This window comes from Lepus europaeus, chromosome X (assembly GCF_033115175.1).
Source record: "Lepus europaeus isolate LE1 chromosome X, mLepTim1.pri, whole genome shotgun sequence".
Classification (NCBI taxonomy): Eukaryota; Metazoa; Chordata; class Mammalia; order Lagomorpha; family Leporidae; genus Lepus; species Lepus europaeus.
Window position 1 is genome coordinate 70104609 of NC_084850.1, and position 21224 is coordinate 70125832.

At 37.2% G+C, this 21224-nt stretch overlaps 1 protein-coding gene across 1 annotated transcript in view; it reads right to left on the reverse strand.

Annotated features, from left to right (window-relative positions):
• The window catches only part of CHM (CHM Rab escort protein), a 219472-nt gene that overhangs the window by 11829 nt on the left and 186419 nt on the right, over window positions 1–21224 (reverse strand). The window contains exons 13-14 of the mRNA XM_062183692.1: window positions 17324–17422; window positions 11494–11654 (exon numbers count right to left, since the gene is read on the reverse strand). Coding sequence (XP_062039676.1) covers window positions 11494–11654; window positions 17324–17422 — 260 coding nt within the window. The remainder of the gene's footprint in view (window positions 1–11493; window positions 11655–17323; window positions 17423–21224) is intronic.

Here is a 21224-nt window from a genome sequence, read left to right on the forward strand (position 1 = left end):
ATTCTTGACAGGCATTCAAAAAATCAAAGTTTCAAACAATCTGGTCTCTAAAATTTCCAGTAAATCCTGGACTTTGGTTTTTCCAGTTTGGGCCCAACTGAAAAAATCGAAGGACCTATGTCTCTCATCTTATAGAGACACCAACTAATCAGTCTATTTGGATTATATTAGAAGTACTGTCAAGATGTGATGTGGTACCAGACTTTAAGTTTCTATAATGGAAAATGCTATTAATACAAATGTTTGAGAATTAAAAAGTCTAATGATCTTGTGTTACTAGTCATGATAGTTATCTTAATGAGAAAGCCCCAGAGGCCTAAAGGGTTAAATACTTGTAAAATCCTACAGGTGCTTTCAAAAATACTGTGAAGTAAGCAAGTGCCTCTTGTTGGTTGATGAGTTTATAATTTTAAACATGGCGACTTAAAGTCTTTTGTCATCCATAGTTATATATGATGTGCTGCTCATAAAACTAAAGCCTTGTTGGTTCTGTGTTTAGCTGTCCTCCTATAGGTTCCTATGGACTTTTTCCAGCCACTTTTATTGTATTCAGTACTTTGGGATGGCTCTGTAAACAGATGAAGCCAATAATGTATTAACAGTACCAACTGAGAGAAAGTATGGTTAACTGAGGTTACTAAAAACAAAAAGCAATTCAAATCAATTGGCAATCTACAAAAAGAGTTAAAGATTTTAAAAGCTATTATTAAAATTGCTATATTGGTCTATTATGCTATGTTATATATGTGTACATATTGTATGTCCACATGGGGAAATTTTATTTTATTTTAAATAACTTATAGATAAGATTGTCCATAAATTTCAGCTGCTAAAATCAATCAAAGATATATTTTAATTTGTGTGACCTGAATCTGTGTATCATATGTTTTAAACGTGTTGGTAGAAAGAAACTAAAAACATTTTAGATGGTTGTGCTTAAGTTTACTGGTTAAACAAATTACACCATGTTAGATATTTAAGAGGTGTTTTCATATACATGATTCTTAAAATTTATAGAAGGCATTGGACCTTCTGGTAAATGTTTTCTTAAGTTGTTATCTAATGGTTGAAACGGTTTGCTAAGTATTCATGTGATATTGCTATTGTCAGCAAGCGATCTAGGACTTGCTCCCTCATTTCTCTATTCTAAGCCCAACTTGTTCTTTCATTTCTCTATTCTCTTCAAGGTAGGAAACTAATTCTATTAGGAAGGAATCTGTAGGATGCACAATTTAATCTTTAGACCTTATAAAAGAGATGGCTAACATTTTTCTGTAATAGCATAGCCAAAATAAGAACTTAAATAATAATCTCATAGCTAGATCCACTTCGCCATCAGCGAAGTAAGCAGTAAGTAGAAAAAACCTCCCTTTCAGACCAAAGGGAAAGAAAGTTTTAAAGTGAGAATAGAATTTTCCTCATGGGCATTGTCTACCTTAGAAAAACTACTACAGAACATGCCTGTGAATATAGACTTGTAGTTCAGGCCACCGAAGATTAGAGATGGGACTTGGGCACTCCCTTGACTTGCATCCTCTGGTCTGCTTTAACACAAACCAGGAGGAAAAGAAAGCTCGGCATCAGAAGCAATGGGTGGCAGGCCTATTAATGGCTGATCTGTACAGTGATCTGCCCTCAAGGAGACCCAACAGGCCAGTCCACTGCAGTGGCTTTCAATGTGGTAAGCCTGGGCTTCAGCAGAAGTCAGCTTGTGAAGAGCCCTGGCAGCTCTGCCAAGAGTTGGATCACTGGAAATGGACCTGCCCTGGAGTCGAAGGATGCCCAGGTCAGAGCCACAGATCTTATTGGCTCTAAGCTGAAAAGCCCTTCACTCAGCCCAACTTCCAAAGTACCACTGCAGCTGAGGGGATGGTCAAGTAGGGTCAGCAACATTGCAGGCAGAACTGTAAATTTCTTGTTAGAGATGCCCCCTGCCTTTACCTGGCCAGCTCTCCTCCCAGGCCAGCCAAGTAATGAAAGTCAACAGAGTGCCTTCCCCTAGGAGGTTCACACCTCCCTTAGGATATACCCCATGTGAAGAGATAGATAGGTCTGGGCCTCTTAACTTACAAGGCCTAAAGCCCACCAGATTATTATCAAGCCCCTTCTGTCAGGTTCTATTTGCCTCTCAATCAGAAAACTTAATTGTAGCTTAGACAGCACCTTTCTTAGCTCCTCTAATAATGACTCTGTCCTTTGTTCTAGGCCCTGTCTAGTGCACTTGGGCCTCATTCTTTTGTAATCATAACCTCTACTCTACCACCAATGGCTCTACTCCCAACCTGTGTGTACTGATGGTCCTCTTCCCCACTTAATGCTGTATAATTGTTCAGACCTGGTAAATGCCACTCTTAGGATCATTGGTTACTATCCTCACTCTTTTATGACCTTGTCTAAATATGATCAGAGTCGGCAAACTTGGAAGGCTTCCATAGCCTTGGCAACTCATGACGACAGCCTAGGATGGTTACTGGCGCCATAAACTAGAGTGTCAATTTGTTGGGTCAACAACAGGAGCCACTGTGCACTTGCTCCTCATGTGGGATCTCTGTCCTTAATGTGCTGTACATTGTGATTTAATGCTATAACTAGTACTCAAACAGTATGTTTCACTTTGTGTTTCTATGTGGGTGCAAACTGTTGAAATCTTTATACTAAATTGATCTTCTGTATATAAAGAGAATTGGAAATGAATCTTGATGCAAATGGAAGGAGAGAGGGAGCGGGAGAGGGGAGGGTTGCGGGTGGGAGGGAAGTTATAGGAGGGGGAAGCCATTGCAATCCATAAGCTGTACACTGGAAATTTATATTCATTACATAAAAGTTAAAAAAAAATGTACTGTGGGAGCCAGTGTTTTGGCAAAGGGGGTAGAGCTACTGCCTGCAATGCCAGCATCCCATATGGGTGATGGATGGAGTCCCAGCTGCTCCAACTCTGATGCAGCTCCCTGCAAATGCCCTGGGAAAAGGAGTAGAGGATGGCCCACGTATTTAGGGCCCTGCCACCCATGTGGGAGACCTGGATGAAGCTCCTGGCTTCAGCCTGGCCCAGCCCTGGCTGATACAACCATCTAGGGAGTGAACTAGCAGATGGAAGATCTCTCATGTAACTCTTTCAAATAAGTAAATCTTAAAAAAAAAAAAAACACCAAAACAAATGGACTGTGTACCAAAACAGTGAGTTGCTAATTTGTAGTACAAAGTAATATTGTACATTGTTCTTAGGTTGCCAGCCCAAACTAACATGAACTAATTTATTCAGTCTTGTTCTTATGGTATTGACAGTTCCTAATGCAGACCCATTTATTTGCTGCCTACAAGAAAGACATCTCACCAACAAAGAGGCATGCAGACTGAAGGTGAAAGGATGGAAAAAGATATTCCATGCTAACAGAAACAAAAAAAGAACTGGTGTAGCCATCCTAGTATCAGACAAAATAGACTTTTACACAAAAACTGTCAAAAGAGACAAAGAAGGGCACTGTGCAATGATTAAGGGATCAATTCAACAGTAAAATGTATATGCATCCAAATACAAGGCACCTGGCCATTTAAAGGAAATGTTAATGGATCTAAAGGGAGACATAGACTCCAATACAATAGTAATGGGGGACTTCAATACCTCACTTTCAGCAAGGGACTGGTCAACCAGAGAGAAAATCTGCAAGGAACAGCAGAGCTAATTGACACTATACACCAAATGGGCTTAACAGATATCTACAGAAATTTGCATCCTACAAATGCAGAATACACATTCTTCTTACCAGTGCATGGAACTTTCTCTAGGATAGACCACATGCTAAGCCATAAAGCAAGTCTCAAAAAAATCAAAGCAAATTCAAAAAAATCAAAATGATACCATGCACCTTTTCTGATCTCAATGGAATGAAGCCTGAAACCAACAACTCATGAATCTTTAGATCACATGCAAACACATGGAGACTGAACAACATGCTTCTGAATGAACAGTGGTCACAAAAGAAATCAAAAGATAAATCAAAAATTTTTTGGAAATGAATGAAGACTACAATACATCACATCAAAACTGATGGGGATTTTTTAGATACAGGTACATAGTGGCTGCCCCAGCTTATGTGCACACACCCAGCAATTGTTGGGGTCACCCTCCACCCAGTCAGCAGGGGCACCCACAGCAATTCAAAAGCAACTGAAGTAGACAGTCTCCACTGTGCCAGATGCATCCACCTGACAACAGGAGGGGAAAGGTAACCATGCCTACAGAAGGGAAGTGCCACCTTCGGGACTATTCTAGGTGTGCAGCACAAATGTGAAGTGAGCAGGACTGTGGCTGGTAGGTATTGTGCACGCCTGTGAACCAGAGATCTTAGCAAAGAGAAAAATCAGTGTTCACCATTGACATTGAAACTGTTTGGAAGGACAAGACTCAATCTAGCGGGCTGGAGCACACACAGACAGCGGCCCTGGGAGCACCCCAGTCCCCCTGAAGTTGGGACAGGCTAGCAGGGGCGGAGTGGCTCCACTTGCACCCCTTGACTCTGAGAGCCTTGGGTGCTGAGACTGAGAAAACACAGTGGTTGCATGAAAGGAGACAGAGTATAGCTGGGTTCTGGGCAATCACAGAGTGCCGTGGCACACTCTCAGAGCTCCTTGGTTGCCAAGAGCAGTTCATAGCAGAGGGAATGGTGCTCGCAGGAACAACTGTGCAGATTGTATGTGCAGTTCATATGGTGACGCGGATGAGTAAACACACCTGGGCATTCCTTAGCTTGGCAGAGGAGGAGTGGTTGCACCAACAGAGGTGATAACTCCTCTCTATCCAGTGAGCCAGAAGAAAGCTACTTGGGTGTTACCTCAGATACTTGCCCCATCCTGGAGCAATAACAAGAACACCATGGCCATACTCACAACACACCTCTTGGTATTCAATGAAAGCGTACATATTTCACTAAGCCACAGAGGCATAGTTCAAAGATAAAAAGCCATCAGAGTAAAAAAAAATTCCACAAATGTCTACAAATAAATGCAAAAATTCAAGAAAGAAGAATAAGGAAGACAGTATGACCTCCACAAAGAAGTACAAAAACATTTCAATATTAGAATGTGAAGATGAAAAGATTGAGGAAATGCTGGAAATGGAATTAAAAAAAAAACTAGTTATAAGATTACTCAAAAGTAATCAGAAACAAATCCACGAGCTAAGGAGAACTGTATATGATATGAATGAAAATTTAAGAGAAATCAAAATGAAATACTAGAAATGAAGAATTCAATAGATCAAATAAAAAATGCAGTGGAAAGCAGAGTTGGTTGAGGCAGAAGAAAGACTATCTGAGCTAGATGACAAATCTATGGAAATTTTACAGTCAGACCAATAAGAAGAAGAAAAAATTAGAAAACTGAAAAACAGTGTTGGAGATATATGGGATACTATCAAACAACTTAACACATGTGCCTGAAGGAGTGGAAAAGAGAATGGAATAGAAGGCCTACTTAGTGAAATAATTAGAGACAATTTCCCTAACTTGGAGAAAGAAAGGGGCATCCATATACAGGAAGCATACAGAACTCCTAACAGATATGACCAGAAAAGATCTTCACCATGACAAACAGTACTCAAACTTTCAAAGTAAAGCATAAAGAAAAATATGCTAAAATGTGCACTAGAGAAACGCCAGATTACATTCAGAGGATGTCCAATTTAAACTCAGAGCTTACTTCTCATCAGAAACCCTACAGGCTAGAAGTCAACAGCAAGATATAGTCCGAATCTTAAGATAAAAAAATTGTCAACCCAGAATACTATACCCTGCAAAGCTCTCATTTATGAATGAAGGTGAAATAAAGACTTTGATAACAAACAGGAATTGAAAGAATTTGTCATTATGCACCCCGCCTTACAAAAGATTATCTACACATGGAAAAATCAGAAAGAAACCCACCATCATGAAAGAATGCAAAGAGAAGATCCCCCAGTAAATGTACAAAAGAAATTCAAGGTAAACAATAGGAATATTCATGGAAAGACGGCAGGGCAAAGTAGTTACTTATCAATAGTTAGTTACCTTGAATGTAAATGGCCTCAACTCTCCAGTTAAAAGATACAGAGTGGCTGAATGGATTAAATACAAGACCCATCTATTTGCTGCCTACTAGAAACATACCTCACCAACAAAGACACATGCAAACTGAAAGTGAAGGGATAGAAAAAGATATTCCATGTGAATGGAAAAAAGGGGGGGGGGAGTGTAGCCATCCTAATATCAGTCAAAATAGACTTTAACACAAAAAACTGCTAAAAGAGACAAAGATGAACACTATGTAATGATTAAAGGATCAATATAACAGGAAGCTGTGACTATAATAAATGTATACACACCCAATTATAGGGAGCCTGGGTATTTAAAAGATGTTAACAGATCTAAAAGAAGACATAGATTCCAATACAATAGTAATGGGGGGGGGGGACTGTGGCATAGCAGGTACAGCTGTTGCCTGCAGTGCCGGCATCCCATATGGGCGCTGGTTCGAGTCTCAACTGCTCCACTTCCAATCCAGCTATCTGCTATGGCCTGGGAAAGCAGTACAAGATGGAACAAGTCCTTGTGCCCCTGAATCCACATGGGAGACCTGGAAGAAGCTCCTTGCTTTAGATCAGCACACCTCCAACCATTGTGGCCAATTGGGCAGTGAACCAGCAGATGGAAGACCTCTCTCTCTCTCTCTCTCTCTCTCTGCCTCTCCTCTCTCTGTGTAACTCTGACTTCATATAAATAAATCTTTAAAAAAAAAAAAGCTAAAAAGAGACCTTTCTTAAAAATAGTAATGGGGGACTCCAATATCCCACTTTCAGCAATGGAGAGATAACCAGACAGAAAATCAAAAAAGAAACCACAGAGCTAATTGACACTATGGACCAAATGGACCTAACGAGTATCTACAGAAATTTTCATCCTACAGTTGCAGAGTACACATTCTTCTTAGCAGTGCATGGAACTTTCTCCAGGATAGACCATATATTATGCTATAAAGCAAATCTCAGTAAGTTCAAAAAAATCAAAATCAAACTATGCACCTTCTCTGATCACAGTAGATTGAAGCTTGAAACCAACAACTCAAGAATCTCAAGAACATATGCAAACAAATGGAGACTGAACAACATGTTCCTAAATGAACAGTGGGTAATAGAAGAGTAACTAAAAAAATTTCTGGAAATTAGGCCGGCGCCGCGGCTCACTAGGCTAATCCTCCGCCTTGCGGCACCGGCACACCGGGTTCTAGTCCCGGTCGAGGCACTGGATTCTGTCCCGGTTGCCCCTCTTCCAGGCCAGCTCTCTGCTATGGCCAGGGAGTGCAGTGGAGGATGGCCCAAGTGCTTGGGTCCTGCACCCCGTGGGAGACCAGGAGAAGCCCCTGGCTCCTGCCATCGGATCAGCGCGGTGCGCCGGCCGCAGCACGCCAACCGCGGCGGCCATTGGAGGGTGAACCAACGGCAAAAGGAAGACCTTTCTCTCTTTCTCTCTCACTGTCCACTCTGCCTGTCCAAAAAAAAAAAATTCTGGAAACGAATGAAGATGACAATACCTCAAATCAAAAGTTATGGGATGGGGCTGGCACCGTGGCACAGTAGGTTAATCCTCTACCTGCAGCACCAGCATCCCATATGGGTGCCGGTTCTAGTCCTAGCTGCTCCACTTCCAATCCAGCTCTCTGCTATGGCCTGAGAAAGCAGTATAAGATGGCCCAAGTCCTTGGACCCGTGCACCCACATGGGAAACTGGGAAGAAGCACCTGGCTTCGGATTGGTGTAGCTCCGGCTGTTGCAGCCATTTGGGGAGTGAACCAATGGACAAAAGACCTTTCTCTCTGTCTCTCCCTCTCACTGTCTGTAACTCTACCTTTTAAATAAATAAATAAAATCTTTAAAAAGAGAAAACTTATGGGATACAGCAAAAGCAGTGTTAAGAGGGAAGTTTATAGCAATCAGTGCCTACATCAAGAAATTGGAAAGTCACCAAATAAATGAGCTGTCAGTGCATCTCAAGGACCTAGAAAAAAAAAAAAAACAACAACAAACCAAACCCCAAATTAGTAGGAGGAAAGAAAAAATTAAGGAAGAAATAAGAAAATTGAAACAAAAAAATACAAAAGATCAAATGAAGAGCTAATTTTTTGGAAAAAAAATAAAAAACAAACAAAATTGACACATCAGCCCAACTAACCACAAAAAAGAGGGAGAAGACCCAATTCAACAAAATCAGAGATGAATAAACGAAATGTAAAAACAGACACCAAAGAAATAAAAATAATCATCAGGAATTACTACAAAGAGCTGTATGCCAACAAATCGGGAAACCCAGAAGAAATGGATAGATTCCTAGACACATACAGCCTACCTGAATTGAGCCACGAAGACACAGAAAACCTAAACAAATAACCAAGATGGAAATGCAATCAGTAATAAAGACCCTCCCAACAAAGAAAAACCCAGGACCAGATGGCTTCATTGCTGAGTTCAATCAGACATTTAAAGAACTAATTCCAATTATTCTTAAGCTATTCAAAACAACTAAAAGGGAGGGAATCTTCCCAAACACCTTCTATGAAGGCAGCATCACCTTAATTCCTAAACCTGAAAAAGATACAACAATGAATGTGAACTACAGGCCAATCTCTCTGATGAACACTGACACAAAAATCTTTAACAAAATACTAAAATACAAAAATCATCAAGTGAAATAGTTATCTGTACACCCCCAGGTTTATTGCAGCTCAGTTCAAAATAGCTAAGATATGGAATCAATCTAAATGTCCATAAACTGAAGACTGGATAAAGAAATTAGGGGATATGCACATCATGGAATACTATGCAGTGGTAAAAAAAAAAAAAGCAAAACTGGGAAGTATTATACTCAGTGAAATATGCCAGTCTCAAAAGGAAAAATACCATATGTTCTTCCTGAACTGTGGTAACTAATAGAGTACCTAAAAGGTAATCTATAGAAGTGAAATTGACATTTTTGAGATGTAATGACTTTGAACAGTCCTTGTCTTGACTGCTGAGAAACATTTTTTTCATATTATTTCTTGAACTCTTTACTTAATAGAGTTGATCTTCTTATGTGTAAAGTTAATTGAAAATAGATCTAAGTAAAAAATAAGAATGTGGATAAGAGAGGGAGGAGGAAGAAGGGTGAGAAGAATCACTATGTTCCTAAGTTTGTATTCGTGAAATGCATGGTTTGTGTATCTTAAAAGGTAAAATAAATAAGTAAATAAAAGATCATTGTTGAACTAAAAAAAGGGTGATGTACTAGAGTTAGAAACCAGGTTACCTGATTAAACTGTCCATTTACAAAGATTATCAAGGCCCTTTAAAATATGTATAACATTTCTCCCCAAAAGTAATATAAGAGTTTAAAAGCTACTAACAAATTTAAAACTATTTACATTTAATAACATATGATAATTAATACCAAATCTAGCTTATACTGTTTTCTACTGTGATAACACTTTACCCCTGAAAGGTTATCTACTTGGGAAGCAAATTATCTCATGGTAGGCCAGCGCCGTGGCTCCATGGGCTGGTTCTCCGCCTGTGGCGCCGGCACCCCGGGTTCTAGTCCCAGTTGGGGCGCCGGTTCTGTCCCGGTTGCTCCTCTTCCAGTCCAGCTCTCTGCTGTGGCCCGGGAAGGCAGTGGAGGATGGCCCAAGTGCTTGAACCCTGCATCCACATGGGAGAGGAGGGGGAAGCACCTGGCTCCTGGCTTCACATTGGTGCAGCGTGCTGGCCATAGCGGCCATTTGGGGGGTGAACCAACGGAAGGAAGACCTTTCTCTCTGTCTCTCTCTCTCACTGTCTAACTCTGCCTGTCAAAAAAAATTATCTCACAATAAAATTATCCCTTAATTACAATCATTTAGCAGACAGTTTAGATCACATTTAAGACTTGTATAATAAGCCATTATTGAAGGGGCCTTTCAGTTTGGTTTACAAAAATAAATATATATGCAGGGATAAAAATTACCTAAGTTACCTGGCTAAAAAACTTGTTCGCAATTTTTGCTTGCAAAAAATTAGATCAAAGTAAAAATGAGTTGTTCATTTTGAAGATTCTGAACCATCCTGAATTCCTTTAAACTCTCAGAATGAATGGTGAATGAAAAATGTAATTTCCTGCTTTTGTCTGATGTCACTGACTGAGCATGATTCTCTAGGATCACCATTAGACCCTGAAGATGAGACATAGAAAATTTTGGCCATGCTTATGATTCAAAGTTTTGCTACTATGATTACCAATTAGAAGTCCAAGAAGGACATTTCTACGAGATCTCTAACAATGGTGGCAATCAAAGTTCTACCTGTGATCTTAGAACAACATTAAATTATCCACTGAGTGATTCAATAGACAGATATTCTAGCTCTACCTGTGAAGGTTAGATTTTATCTTCAAAAAGATTTTCTGATTTTTCCTTACTTAGTTTAAGATTTTGACATCCATGCATATGAAGTTTTTATTTTTTTTAAAAGTTCAAGGAAAATGCCTATTTAAAAATAAACACTGTACGGATTTCAAAATGGTCTGTACAAAAATAAACTTATCTTTCAATATCATTTTCCATGAACTTTGTGAAGTCCTTTCAGATATACATACACATCTTCAGCTTAACAGAATCATAGTTCACTTTTGGCAGCTTATATTAGCTTATACCTCTTCATAGCCCTGCCCAAGAACACTGCCACAAATTTCCACCTTGATTTCCCATATTGCTCAGTGGCTGTAAGAGCAGCTCTTTTGTGACACTGGCTTTTGTCAAAAACATTAATAGAATTGTGTTGTAAAAAACTATGTTATTTTTTTCCAAGATAAAAAAAATCATTAAGACCACTGAAAAATTTTATCTTGCACGACTTACTAATTATACCCTTCTTGATCAGAAGATCCCTACTGATGCACTCAGGAAAGCAGTGGAAGATGGCCCAAGTGCCCTGGGCCCTTGTACCCCTGTGAGAGACCCAGAAGAAGCTCCTGGCTTCAGATCAGCCCAGCTCCAGCTGCTGCAGCTATTTGGGGAGTGAACCACTGGATGGAAGATCTCTCTCTCTCTCTCTCTTCCTCCTTCTCTGCTTTTCAAATAAATAAATAAATCTTAAAAGAAAAAAAAATATGTATACCAATAGACCAACTGTTTAAATGAGAAGCAATGTTTCTTTAGAATATTGGCATTATAAATTCATTTTTATGACTGTATTTCTAACATCTTCCATTCTTACTCTTGTAGTGGAACTCATTAACAATCTCTTATACTTCATCATTGTATTTAGTGAAAATATATGACAGTATATTTAAAAGAGGTTTGCAGTTTATAGGAAAAAACATTTAAGGGTCGATTGCAGATATTATTAAATAAGTTATTTTTCTAGTCTCTTTTCGCTCATTCCAGAGAGAAACAGAACTCACTTTTCCTACATACCAATTTATTACTACAAAACTGGAAAAACAACAGCCTTACCTGTTTGACTGCGTTATCATTTCCTAAAGCACAGTCTGGGCCAGAGCAGACATAAACATTGGATGGCAAATCTTTATAACAATTCCTGTCGATGTCTGAAGAATCTCGCATATTAAAGTAAAGAGCCCATAAAATTCTTGGCTTTTCAACTTCTTCCTTTTCTGAATATAGAAATAAATTTGATTACATTGTAAAACACAATACACTTGTCAATTACTATGTAGCCAATGATCAACAAATCCATGACTAGACATTGCAGTAAAGCAGAGCTTTGTATGTAAACAGTTCATAAATTTGCATCTACACACTTCAATATATTGTGTATGACATTCCAAACAATCAATGATGACTTTTTAACCAAAGACAAGACTTAAAAAATTATTTTGACTTGTCAGTTTAATTCCAATCATATTCTCTTGGATTGCTTTTTCTCTTCATTATCAAAGTATAAATTATCTTATTTGAAGTGAGAAAATAAGTTGACTTTATGTTTTTAATGTTTAAATCAACTTGCTAAGTTTTAGAGAAAGTCAGTAGTATACACATATCCAAAAATCTATGGAGATAAGAATTAATGAGTGGTTATCTAGGGCTGGGAAGAATTGGAGATAAATAGGAAGTGACCACTAATGGCTATGAGGTTTCTTTTCGGGGTAATGGTAATGTTCTAAAATTGACTATAATGATGTTTGCCAAATTCCATGAATGTGCTAAAAACCATTGAATTTTACATTTTAAACTGGTGAAGAACATAGTATGCAAATGATACCTCAATACAACTATTACCAGAAAATAGTATTACAGCACTAAAACTGATATCCAGATTCATTCTAACGTTTTTGCCCTGCTGGATTACGAAGTTAATGACAACCAACAAATAACAAAAATGAAATCATAAGACTGAGTGACATTTTGGGTACAGCTTCTTTACTGAACAGGAAGAATCTGTTAAGCACATAGGATCTGGGGATACAAAAATAAGGGAGACTTAGTGCTTACTCTTCTCCTCCCACTCCTCACTTTTGTTCCCTACTATAGGACCTAGAATAAAATAGATGCTCAATACATAATTTCTGAGTTGATACTGTTTTCAAGTATAACCATAGAAAGATGTGCTTACAAAGAGGTCCAACCTTACTAACCTCAATGCCTAAAGCCTCTTTCTTGTTATCTTAATCATCATTTTTCCATCTCCCTTCAGAAATGTTACTATTAAATTTTCTTTGATTAGAAACTGAAAATATGTGCTGTTAATTTACTGACTTGAGTTTTCTTTAGCCTGAATATGAACAAAAATTCAAATTCTGTACATTGATAATAATGGATATGAGATTATAAAAGACCATGAGGCACTTTGTGAATCATAAGGAAAATGCTACAGGGGCCAGTGTTGTGGCATAGCAGGTTAAAGCTACCACCTTTGATACCAACATCCCATATGAGTACCAGTTCAAGTCCTGACTGCTCTACTTCCAATTCAGGTCCCTGTTAATGACCTGGGAAAAGCAGCAGAGCATGGCCCAAATGTTTGGGCCAATGCTGCCCACATGGGAGACCCAGATGAAGCTCTTGGCTTAGGCCTGGCCCAGCACTGGTGATTGCAGCCATCTGGGGAGTGAACCAGCAGATGGAAGGTCTCTCTCTCTGTCTCTCCCTCACTCCCTCTGTAACTCTTTCAAGATAAAGAAATCTTAGAAAACGTTAAATGTATAAATGCTAAAGGTATGTATTATCTGGTTAATTACTGTTACTGCTAAATTCGTAATCAATGTAGAGAAGTTTTCAGCTAATTGCAATATTCAGTTAATAAAAATGTCTTATTCTCCAATTCAAGATAAATATGATTTTACTATTTCATATAAAATATCTCCAACTGTTATTTTTCTAGTTAATCCTAAATAATTCATAATTATCAGTGTGATAGGATGAAGAAACCGAGTAGAAGAAGTTTTTCAAGGTATCCCTTTCTAATGCTAAGATCTATGAGTCTAAGGTATCATTAACTTCATGTAGGCAACATTAGGTGGCAGGTGGCAAAATCTATTTATTGACAAAATAAAAGAACATAAGGAACCCATATTTCACAGCTAAAACCATATGGTTCTTGGTAAATTGATTAGTGAGTTTCACTAAATCTTAGGGGAAGATACTTAAATCACCTATAATTTGTGACGCCAGACTTGGGGAGCATTGCAGAGAAGTGGGCTGAGGTCTGCAAGGCCTTTAACAGCATCCAGTCCATTTTTAAGAATTTGCTGAGATTATCCTGTATCTCATGAAAGTTCCAGCTCAGAGTAGGGTTTTTAACACAATACAAGTTGAAGAAATGAATAATCCAATTAACTAGAGGGAAGAAATTTCATAGAGGTTGAGACTTTGAAAAGAAACAGGAGGAAGGTGATAAACTGACAGAGGCTGAAGATAGATGCTCTGGATACAAGGGAGTTATCAGCCCTTCACCTTAAATCTTTCAAAGAGACATTTAATTGCTTTATCGTTCTTTGAGGTCAGCTAGAAGGCAGAGAAATGGCTGGAAAAAAATACCACATAGTTGTGAAACATACAATTGTCAAAAAATATTAAAGTTGCTGAGCTTTGGCTTAGAGTTCAGCTCATGTTGCCAGCAGTACAATTAGTTTTCTGTAATAGCTCATTTCATTCAATTAGTGTGAAGGACTAAAGAAGTAACAGGTAATTTAGAATAAGATTTTGGCAAATTAAACTGGAGTAAGCACAGAACAAGGAGGGCAGAATCAAAGCAACTATGACACACCAAATAAAAGTCAGAAATGGTTGATAGTTTTCATGCCATATTTAGGGAAAGAGTAAACTATTTTGGTAATACTAGATTATCCTGATTAAATCTCATGGGTGTGTGTGTGTGTGTGTGTAAAGGAATTCACACAAGTATTTGCAGTACTATTCCTATAAGGGGAATTCCTGATTGTAAGTAGTATTTTTAGATAAGAATGATGAGATGGAATGAGAAAACTCGACATGTCCTACACAATGGTGGGAAAAAGAAGATGCTGTAGTTATGACAGTATATTTTAAACATTTAAAAATATACTACTGGCCGGCGCCACAGCTCACTAGGCTAATCCTCCACCTGCGGCGCTGGCACCCCGGGTTCTAGTTCCAGTCGGGGGGCCAGATTCTGTCCCGGTTGCTCCTCTTCCAGTCCAGCTCTCTGCTGTGGCCCGGGGAGGCAGTGGAGAATGGCCCAAGTGCTTGGGCCCCGCACCCGCATAGGAGACCAGGAGAAGTACCTGGCTCCTGGCCTCAGATCGGCGCGGTGCGCCGGCCGTAGCGGCCATTTGGGGGGTGAACCAATGGAAGGAAGACCTTTCTCTCTGTCTCTCTCTCTAATTCTGCCTGTCCAAAAAAAAAAAAAAGAAAGAAAGAAAGAAAGAAAGATATACTACTAATGACATTTTCATTTAAATTCGGATTTAAAACCTCACTTTTATGGATAAAGTAATAAAATACCTAGGGTATTTTTGTTATTGAAACTTAAATATAATGCTTACTGTATAAATCTTTCTCAGTGCTTTGAAAGATATTCTGAAAACTGGAAGAATTAGTGCATTCATGAATGGTAACTAATTTTCTCACCTGCTCATCAAACATAAAGCAACTGATATTTCTTTGGATCAAGAAGTAGAGACGGCTTAGAGATCTTTGATGTTCTTAAAGAAGCCTGGTAGATAAAGCTTGTGGAAGTATCAATGCCATTGCTTCATGAGCCACAACAGATTTCAATAGCTCTGATATGTTAAAAGTGAAAAAGAGGAAATATCTTCATAGCCCTACTAGAATTTCTCAGACACACTGTGAAAGTAATATTGCAATTGAAATGAAAATATCATTTTTTCTAAGAAATGAAGTTCCTTGCAAGTTGATTAGACAGATATTCACAAAGACTTATGAAACAGCAACATACAGAGTGAAGAACTCAAATGAAAATAAGCCTGAATAATGTTAGTCCTTTGGAACACGTTTTAACATAAAATATTTACAATGTTCTAAAGCATGAGGTCTCATATGATGGTCAAATAATGAAAATATAATAATAAAAGCCATCAATCTGTGAAAATGTGGGCTTTTGCTACAGAGAAGAATGTGCTTTAATGTATTAAAAGTTCATATTGCTCATAAAGTTCCTTCTTCCTCATTTAGGCAGGAAAATGAATTGAGTTCTCTTCTCCAGGTGACTTTGCCTCTTTGACCTGCCATGGCCCAGTGCTCACTTTATCTGGTGATTCATTTTCAATAACTCCAACAGTATTTGTTCTGACATTTTAATTAAAATATGACCACTACCTCATCCTGATGATAAAAAGGCCTATGTGTCAGTGAAAACTAGCTTTTCAGTGCCTCGGTGCACCTGAGGACCCCTCTGAACACACAGTTCTTACTAAAGAATTTCACTCAGGTTCTAAACAATACATCATTTCAAAATGAGATCACTTTAACTGTTGAGATTAATGTTTAAAAATCTAAGATGGCTAAGTAATGAACATGTAATTTCTACCAGTTTAATTCTTTTACAAAAGAAAATTAAGTGCATTTAAGAAGTGAAAGGTAATGATACAAGATTCAAATTTAGTATTACTATTTGGAAGCATCACACAATGGAATTACAACAGAAAAACTATGAAAAATTTTAGAAGTGACGAAGACATTGAGGGTTTTATAAGCAAGGTTTAGATGTAATGAAAGCCAAAGAATAAAACTATAACTCCATATTAGGTTTAGAAATATACCATGCACCATTACTTTGTGATCCAAACATTTACATGAAAGTTTCAAAGAAGAAAATAAATATAAAACAAATTAAGTTCCAAACTAAAGAAGTTTTCAAACTAGAGAACTCTAACAGGGCAGCTCACAAAAACCTTAATTATATTGATATTAGCTACTGAAAATGGCAGTTTGTCTGCTTACATAAATGTAAACACCATCTCTGCATTAAGAAAACAAAATACATATTAGGTGAGCTAAAAGGAAACTGATAAGGTGGGAGTAAGTGGACAGTCTCTGAGTAATCGTGATAGCCAAAGAAAATGAGGACATATCAATCAATGGAAAAAGGTGACCAAGATTCAAGCAGACATGTAAATCCTATAATGAAAGTCACCTTGACTTTATGCAAATGATGAAGATCCATCACACTATTTTTTCATCACTTACACACAAAATATGCCATAACTGCTCCATTTGCAGCTATCAGAGCTACCCAATTAAGTGGGGGAGAAAAGTTTAAAAATTCATGGCTGAAAGGCATTTTTCACCAGGAATATCATATACACTTTTGAAGCTAAATATTTATCACATGACTAGTATGTTATAGATAAAGGCAATTTATCAGAAAGGATTCTTACACTTGCCAATTAGTAGTTTAATCTATTTGTTGAATCAACTTTTTTTTTCTTAAAGGAAGGTAACATTTTCTGATAAAGGAATACTTCTTATGCTTGTTGTAGATTATGTAGATAATTATGTAGATAAAATTGTCCTTAGTCTCGCCAAAATCAATTGAGAGATTTCTTATTAGTCTCTTCTGTGCATATTAAAATGTATGCTTAGAATGCATACTATTGCATTTAATTATACATGTGTGTATGTGTGTTTGTGTTTCCTTTACTATTAGAGAGTAAACATTTCACCCCATGCTTAAGCTGACACTGTACTCAATAATCTTAGTAAAGCATGTGACAGTTGTTGAATATATCACATTGCAGTTCAGGTTGCAAAAACCTTTATGGGATGTCTAAAAGTGTCGTGGTTACATCACCATTCCATAGTGAATCACCAATTATTTTCTTACCTATTTCCGTTTCGGTAAATGGAGTAAACAACTTCTGCACAACTGGTTCTAAATCATCTCTTGCAGTTTTAGAAGATGTGCAAGTCAAATGAACCAAATCTGTTAAAAAAATAACATTTTAAGTTCTACATAAAAAATTTTTTATTCCAAGTCAAGGTTCTAAGCTGGTGTCAGGAATGATAGAGTGTTGAACAAGTCACAAAGCTCCTGCCTTTAAGGAATTTATATCCAGTGATGGGGAACATTTAAAAGCACTAACATCATGCTATATCCAAGGGGTCTTAAAATTCATGGAAAATGTGAATTATGAAGAAACTATGTTTAAACCTCAACATTTTCTGTAATACAAACTTTATTTTTTTTTCTTTTTATTTACTTGAAAGGCAAAGAAAGACGGAGTAGGAGATAATGAGCTCCCACCTGTTAGTTCACTCTCTAAATGCCCACAATGGCTGGGGTGGGGGCAATGCTGGGAGCTAGTAACCTAGTCCAGCTCTCCCACTGGGAAGTAGGAATTCAACTACTTGAGTTACTCAGGGTCTGCATTATCAGGAAGCTGAAATCAGGAGTTAGAGCCAAGAGTTGAATGCACACATGTTGATATAGGACATGGGTATCCTAATCAGAGTCCTAATTGCTAAGCCAAATAAATGCCTGCCCCCAAATACACTTATCTTTTAATTCCATTTTTCCCAAAAACTTTTTGAAGTATCCTTATATGTTAACTACAGAACTAAAATATGTGCTAATAGGTTGAAGAAATCACACTAAGACCCCAAGAGAACTAATTTGATTTTAATTTTGTAAACTGACTGGGAAAGTGTAGGAAACCATTTATTCACAGAAAAGAGTTTACGTTGTTCTTATGACGTTCCTAAAGTAAATGAATAAAGATTGTTAAGCAAAATAGTTGTGTAAGAAAGAGTGAAAGTGTGGTACATATTTACCTAAGAGAACACAGTTCATATCCTTCAGACAGAAGAAACCATTTATACATACTCTGCTGATAAGTTAACAACAAATCATCTATTTATAACAAGCTTCTCTAAAAAATCTTTTGGGAGAACACTGTTGGCTAAGTTTGAATCATACATACACTTAAATATCCATAAAATGGCACAAATCAAAACAGTCTATATAATATTTTCAGGGATTCCAAATCTTTTTTTTTTTCTGCATTTACAAATTCATGGGTCCTGGACCTTGGAGAATGTTTAGGTTAGAGAACATCAAGTAGGAAAAAGACCCTTCACAGAAACAGAATACTGTAGCCTAACTGTTAGCACTATTAATGGTGCTGCATAAAGGTAAAGTTCTATGTGCTGAAAGGACTAAGATGACCTGTAAATGGGAGAAATTTTTACAGTCCTGTGGAAAGAGATGGCATGGAGTGGGATAAAATCATGGCAGAAAGAATAGATTAAAGGACAGTAAGAACTGAGAAATTCCTCCTCCTCTTACAACAGGAGAAAGATATACCTATTTCTTTTCAAAGAGTTAAGAAAAGAGTTTATTTCAGAATGCTAGAATTATGACTTGTAGGAACATAGTTCAAATGGAAGATATGGGAAGCCAGCATCAGAATAGGTTGGATTCTCACCATCAAAATTCATTCAACATACAAATATTCTAAAATAGATCTGTAACATGTGAGCTAAAATCAAATCCAGTAGTCCTCCTTGTCCAGCTCCACCAAAGACTGTGAACTGTTTATAGCCTAATATCTACTTTAAGTATTATTTTTACATGCATTAAACAATGATTCTCTCTAGTTCTGGGATAGTGTAGGATGTATGGTACTAATTATTCTGAAAAGTATAACCTCACAACAAAATTATAATTAAGCTTTTTTGAATACGATGTAACTTTGGTGGGAATAGGCTATTTGTTTTGGGAAGAGAAAGAAAAGACAACAAAATTGGAAAGGAGGAAGTGAAAATATGCATGTTTACAGATGACATGATTTTATAGCTAAGCACTGCATCAAAAAGCTATTAGAATAAACCAATTCAGTAAAGTCACAGGATACAAAATAAGCATACAAAAATAGGTTTTGTATACACCAATAATGATCTTGCTGAAATGTTAATCAAGAAAGCATTTGCCATTCACAAAAGCTACAAAAACCCAAAAAATAGGAATAAATTTAACCAAATAAGTGAAAGATTTCTCCAACAAAATTATAAAACACTGATCAAAGAAATCATTGAGGATGCAAACAATGGAAAGCTATTTCTTGATCAGAGATTGGAAGAATTATTATTGTTAAGATGTCTTACTACCTAAAGCAACCTACAGATTCAATGTAATTCCCATCAAAACATCAATGACATTGTTTACAGAATTAGGAAAACAATCCCAAAATTTATTTGGAATCACAAAAGATCTAGAATAGCCCAATAGATCATGAACAAAACAATTAAAAAAAAACCTGGAGATGAGGCTTAAATCACTACACAATTACTGAATTAAATAGGTTGTGCAGTTACAAAAGTCAGAAATTCCACATATATGTGAGAGCAACTGTCCTGTTCTTCATTCCAGTCTCACAAAATGCCAGTGTTCATGACAAAGTTCTCAGTTGTATAGTTCTTTCTTACTCAATATTTACCAGATAAAAAGCTCATAAACATAATATAAACAAGACCGTATGCTTTAAAAATATCTTAATGGCTAAATTATTGATTCTGTGAAATAGGACATGTTGAGGTAGGTAACATCAAAAAAATTTCTAGTAGTGAAAGTCATTTTACCAGTCTGTAGTTGATGAGTTTTCTAGCAGTTTTTTAAAGCTATAACATGAATTCTAATACCTGTAACTTGATTCTGGTTAGATACTATATCAACTGATCTACAAATTTAGGATATGGACAATTATGTATTCTTCCTATACTTCCACCTCTTCCTGTTAACTTAGGTCACCTCCTTCTATAGGTTACTCTGAATTCACTTTGATTTTCTTCAAAGTTGACTATGTTATTCTTTAAAATTTGAATTATTTTCAGAGCAAGTATTATGGTGCAGCAGTTTAAGCTGGTAACTGAGACACCTGCATCCTATATTGGAGTGTCAGTTCAAGTCTCAGCTTCCTGCTAACACACCTGAGAATGCATAGGAAGAGGGCCCAAATACTTGGCTCCTTGTCACCTATGTGAGAGACCCAGATGCAGCTCTGGGCTTCTGGCTTCAGCCTGGCCCAGCCCTGCCTATTGTGGGCATTTGGGAAGTGAATCAACAAATGGAAGGTAGGTAGGTAGGTAGGTAGGTAGATAGATTGATAGACCTCTGCCTTTCAAATAAATAAATTTTAAAAAAATTCAAATTATTTTCAAAACTCATTTATTAATCTTCACGCCTTTCATTAGTCCTTTGCAGGGGCAAATTTTAGAATCAATTTTCTTTTCTTTGTCAAATACACCTTTTACTTCAGTAGGTGTTCAATAAATGTTACTAGTGATAATTTGCTTTCTACTGGGCAAACATTATATACTAACATGCATTGTACACATCAGTATATCTATGTATATATACATGGACAGGAACACTCTTGACTAGTTTCTTGCATGAAATCTATGAAATCTGATCTACTAGGATAGAGGTAAGGAAAATACCAATAGAAAATCCTCAAATTATTTAAATAAGTCTGAGAAATGCTCACAGATCACTAAGACATATCTATTAAGTTCTCAAAGGAATTTTAAAAGAAAATGTAAAATTGACCGTACAGTAACACACATGTCAGATACTTAAGCATGTTACATTATTTCATGTTACCTGTGCAACAGGTAATTGTTACCTTCATTTTATAGATAGAAAAGCAGGGACAATATGAGTTACACAGACTTCCCATATCAAAGAGCGAGCTGGGACTCAGAGCTGGGTCAAGGCCAGGTGGTCTGTC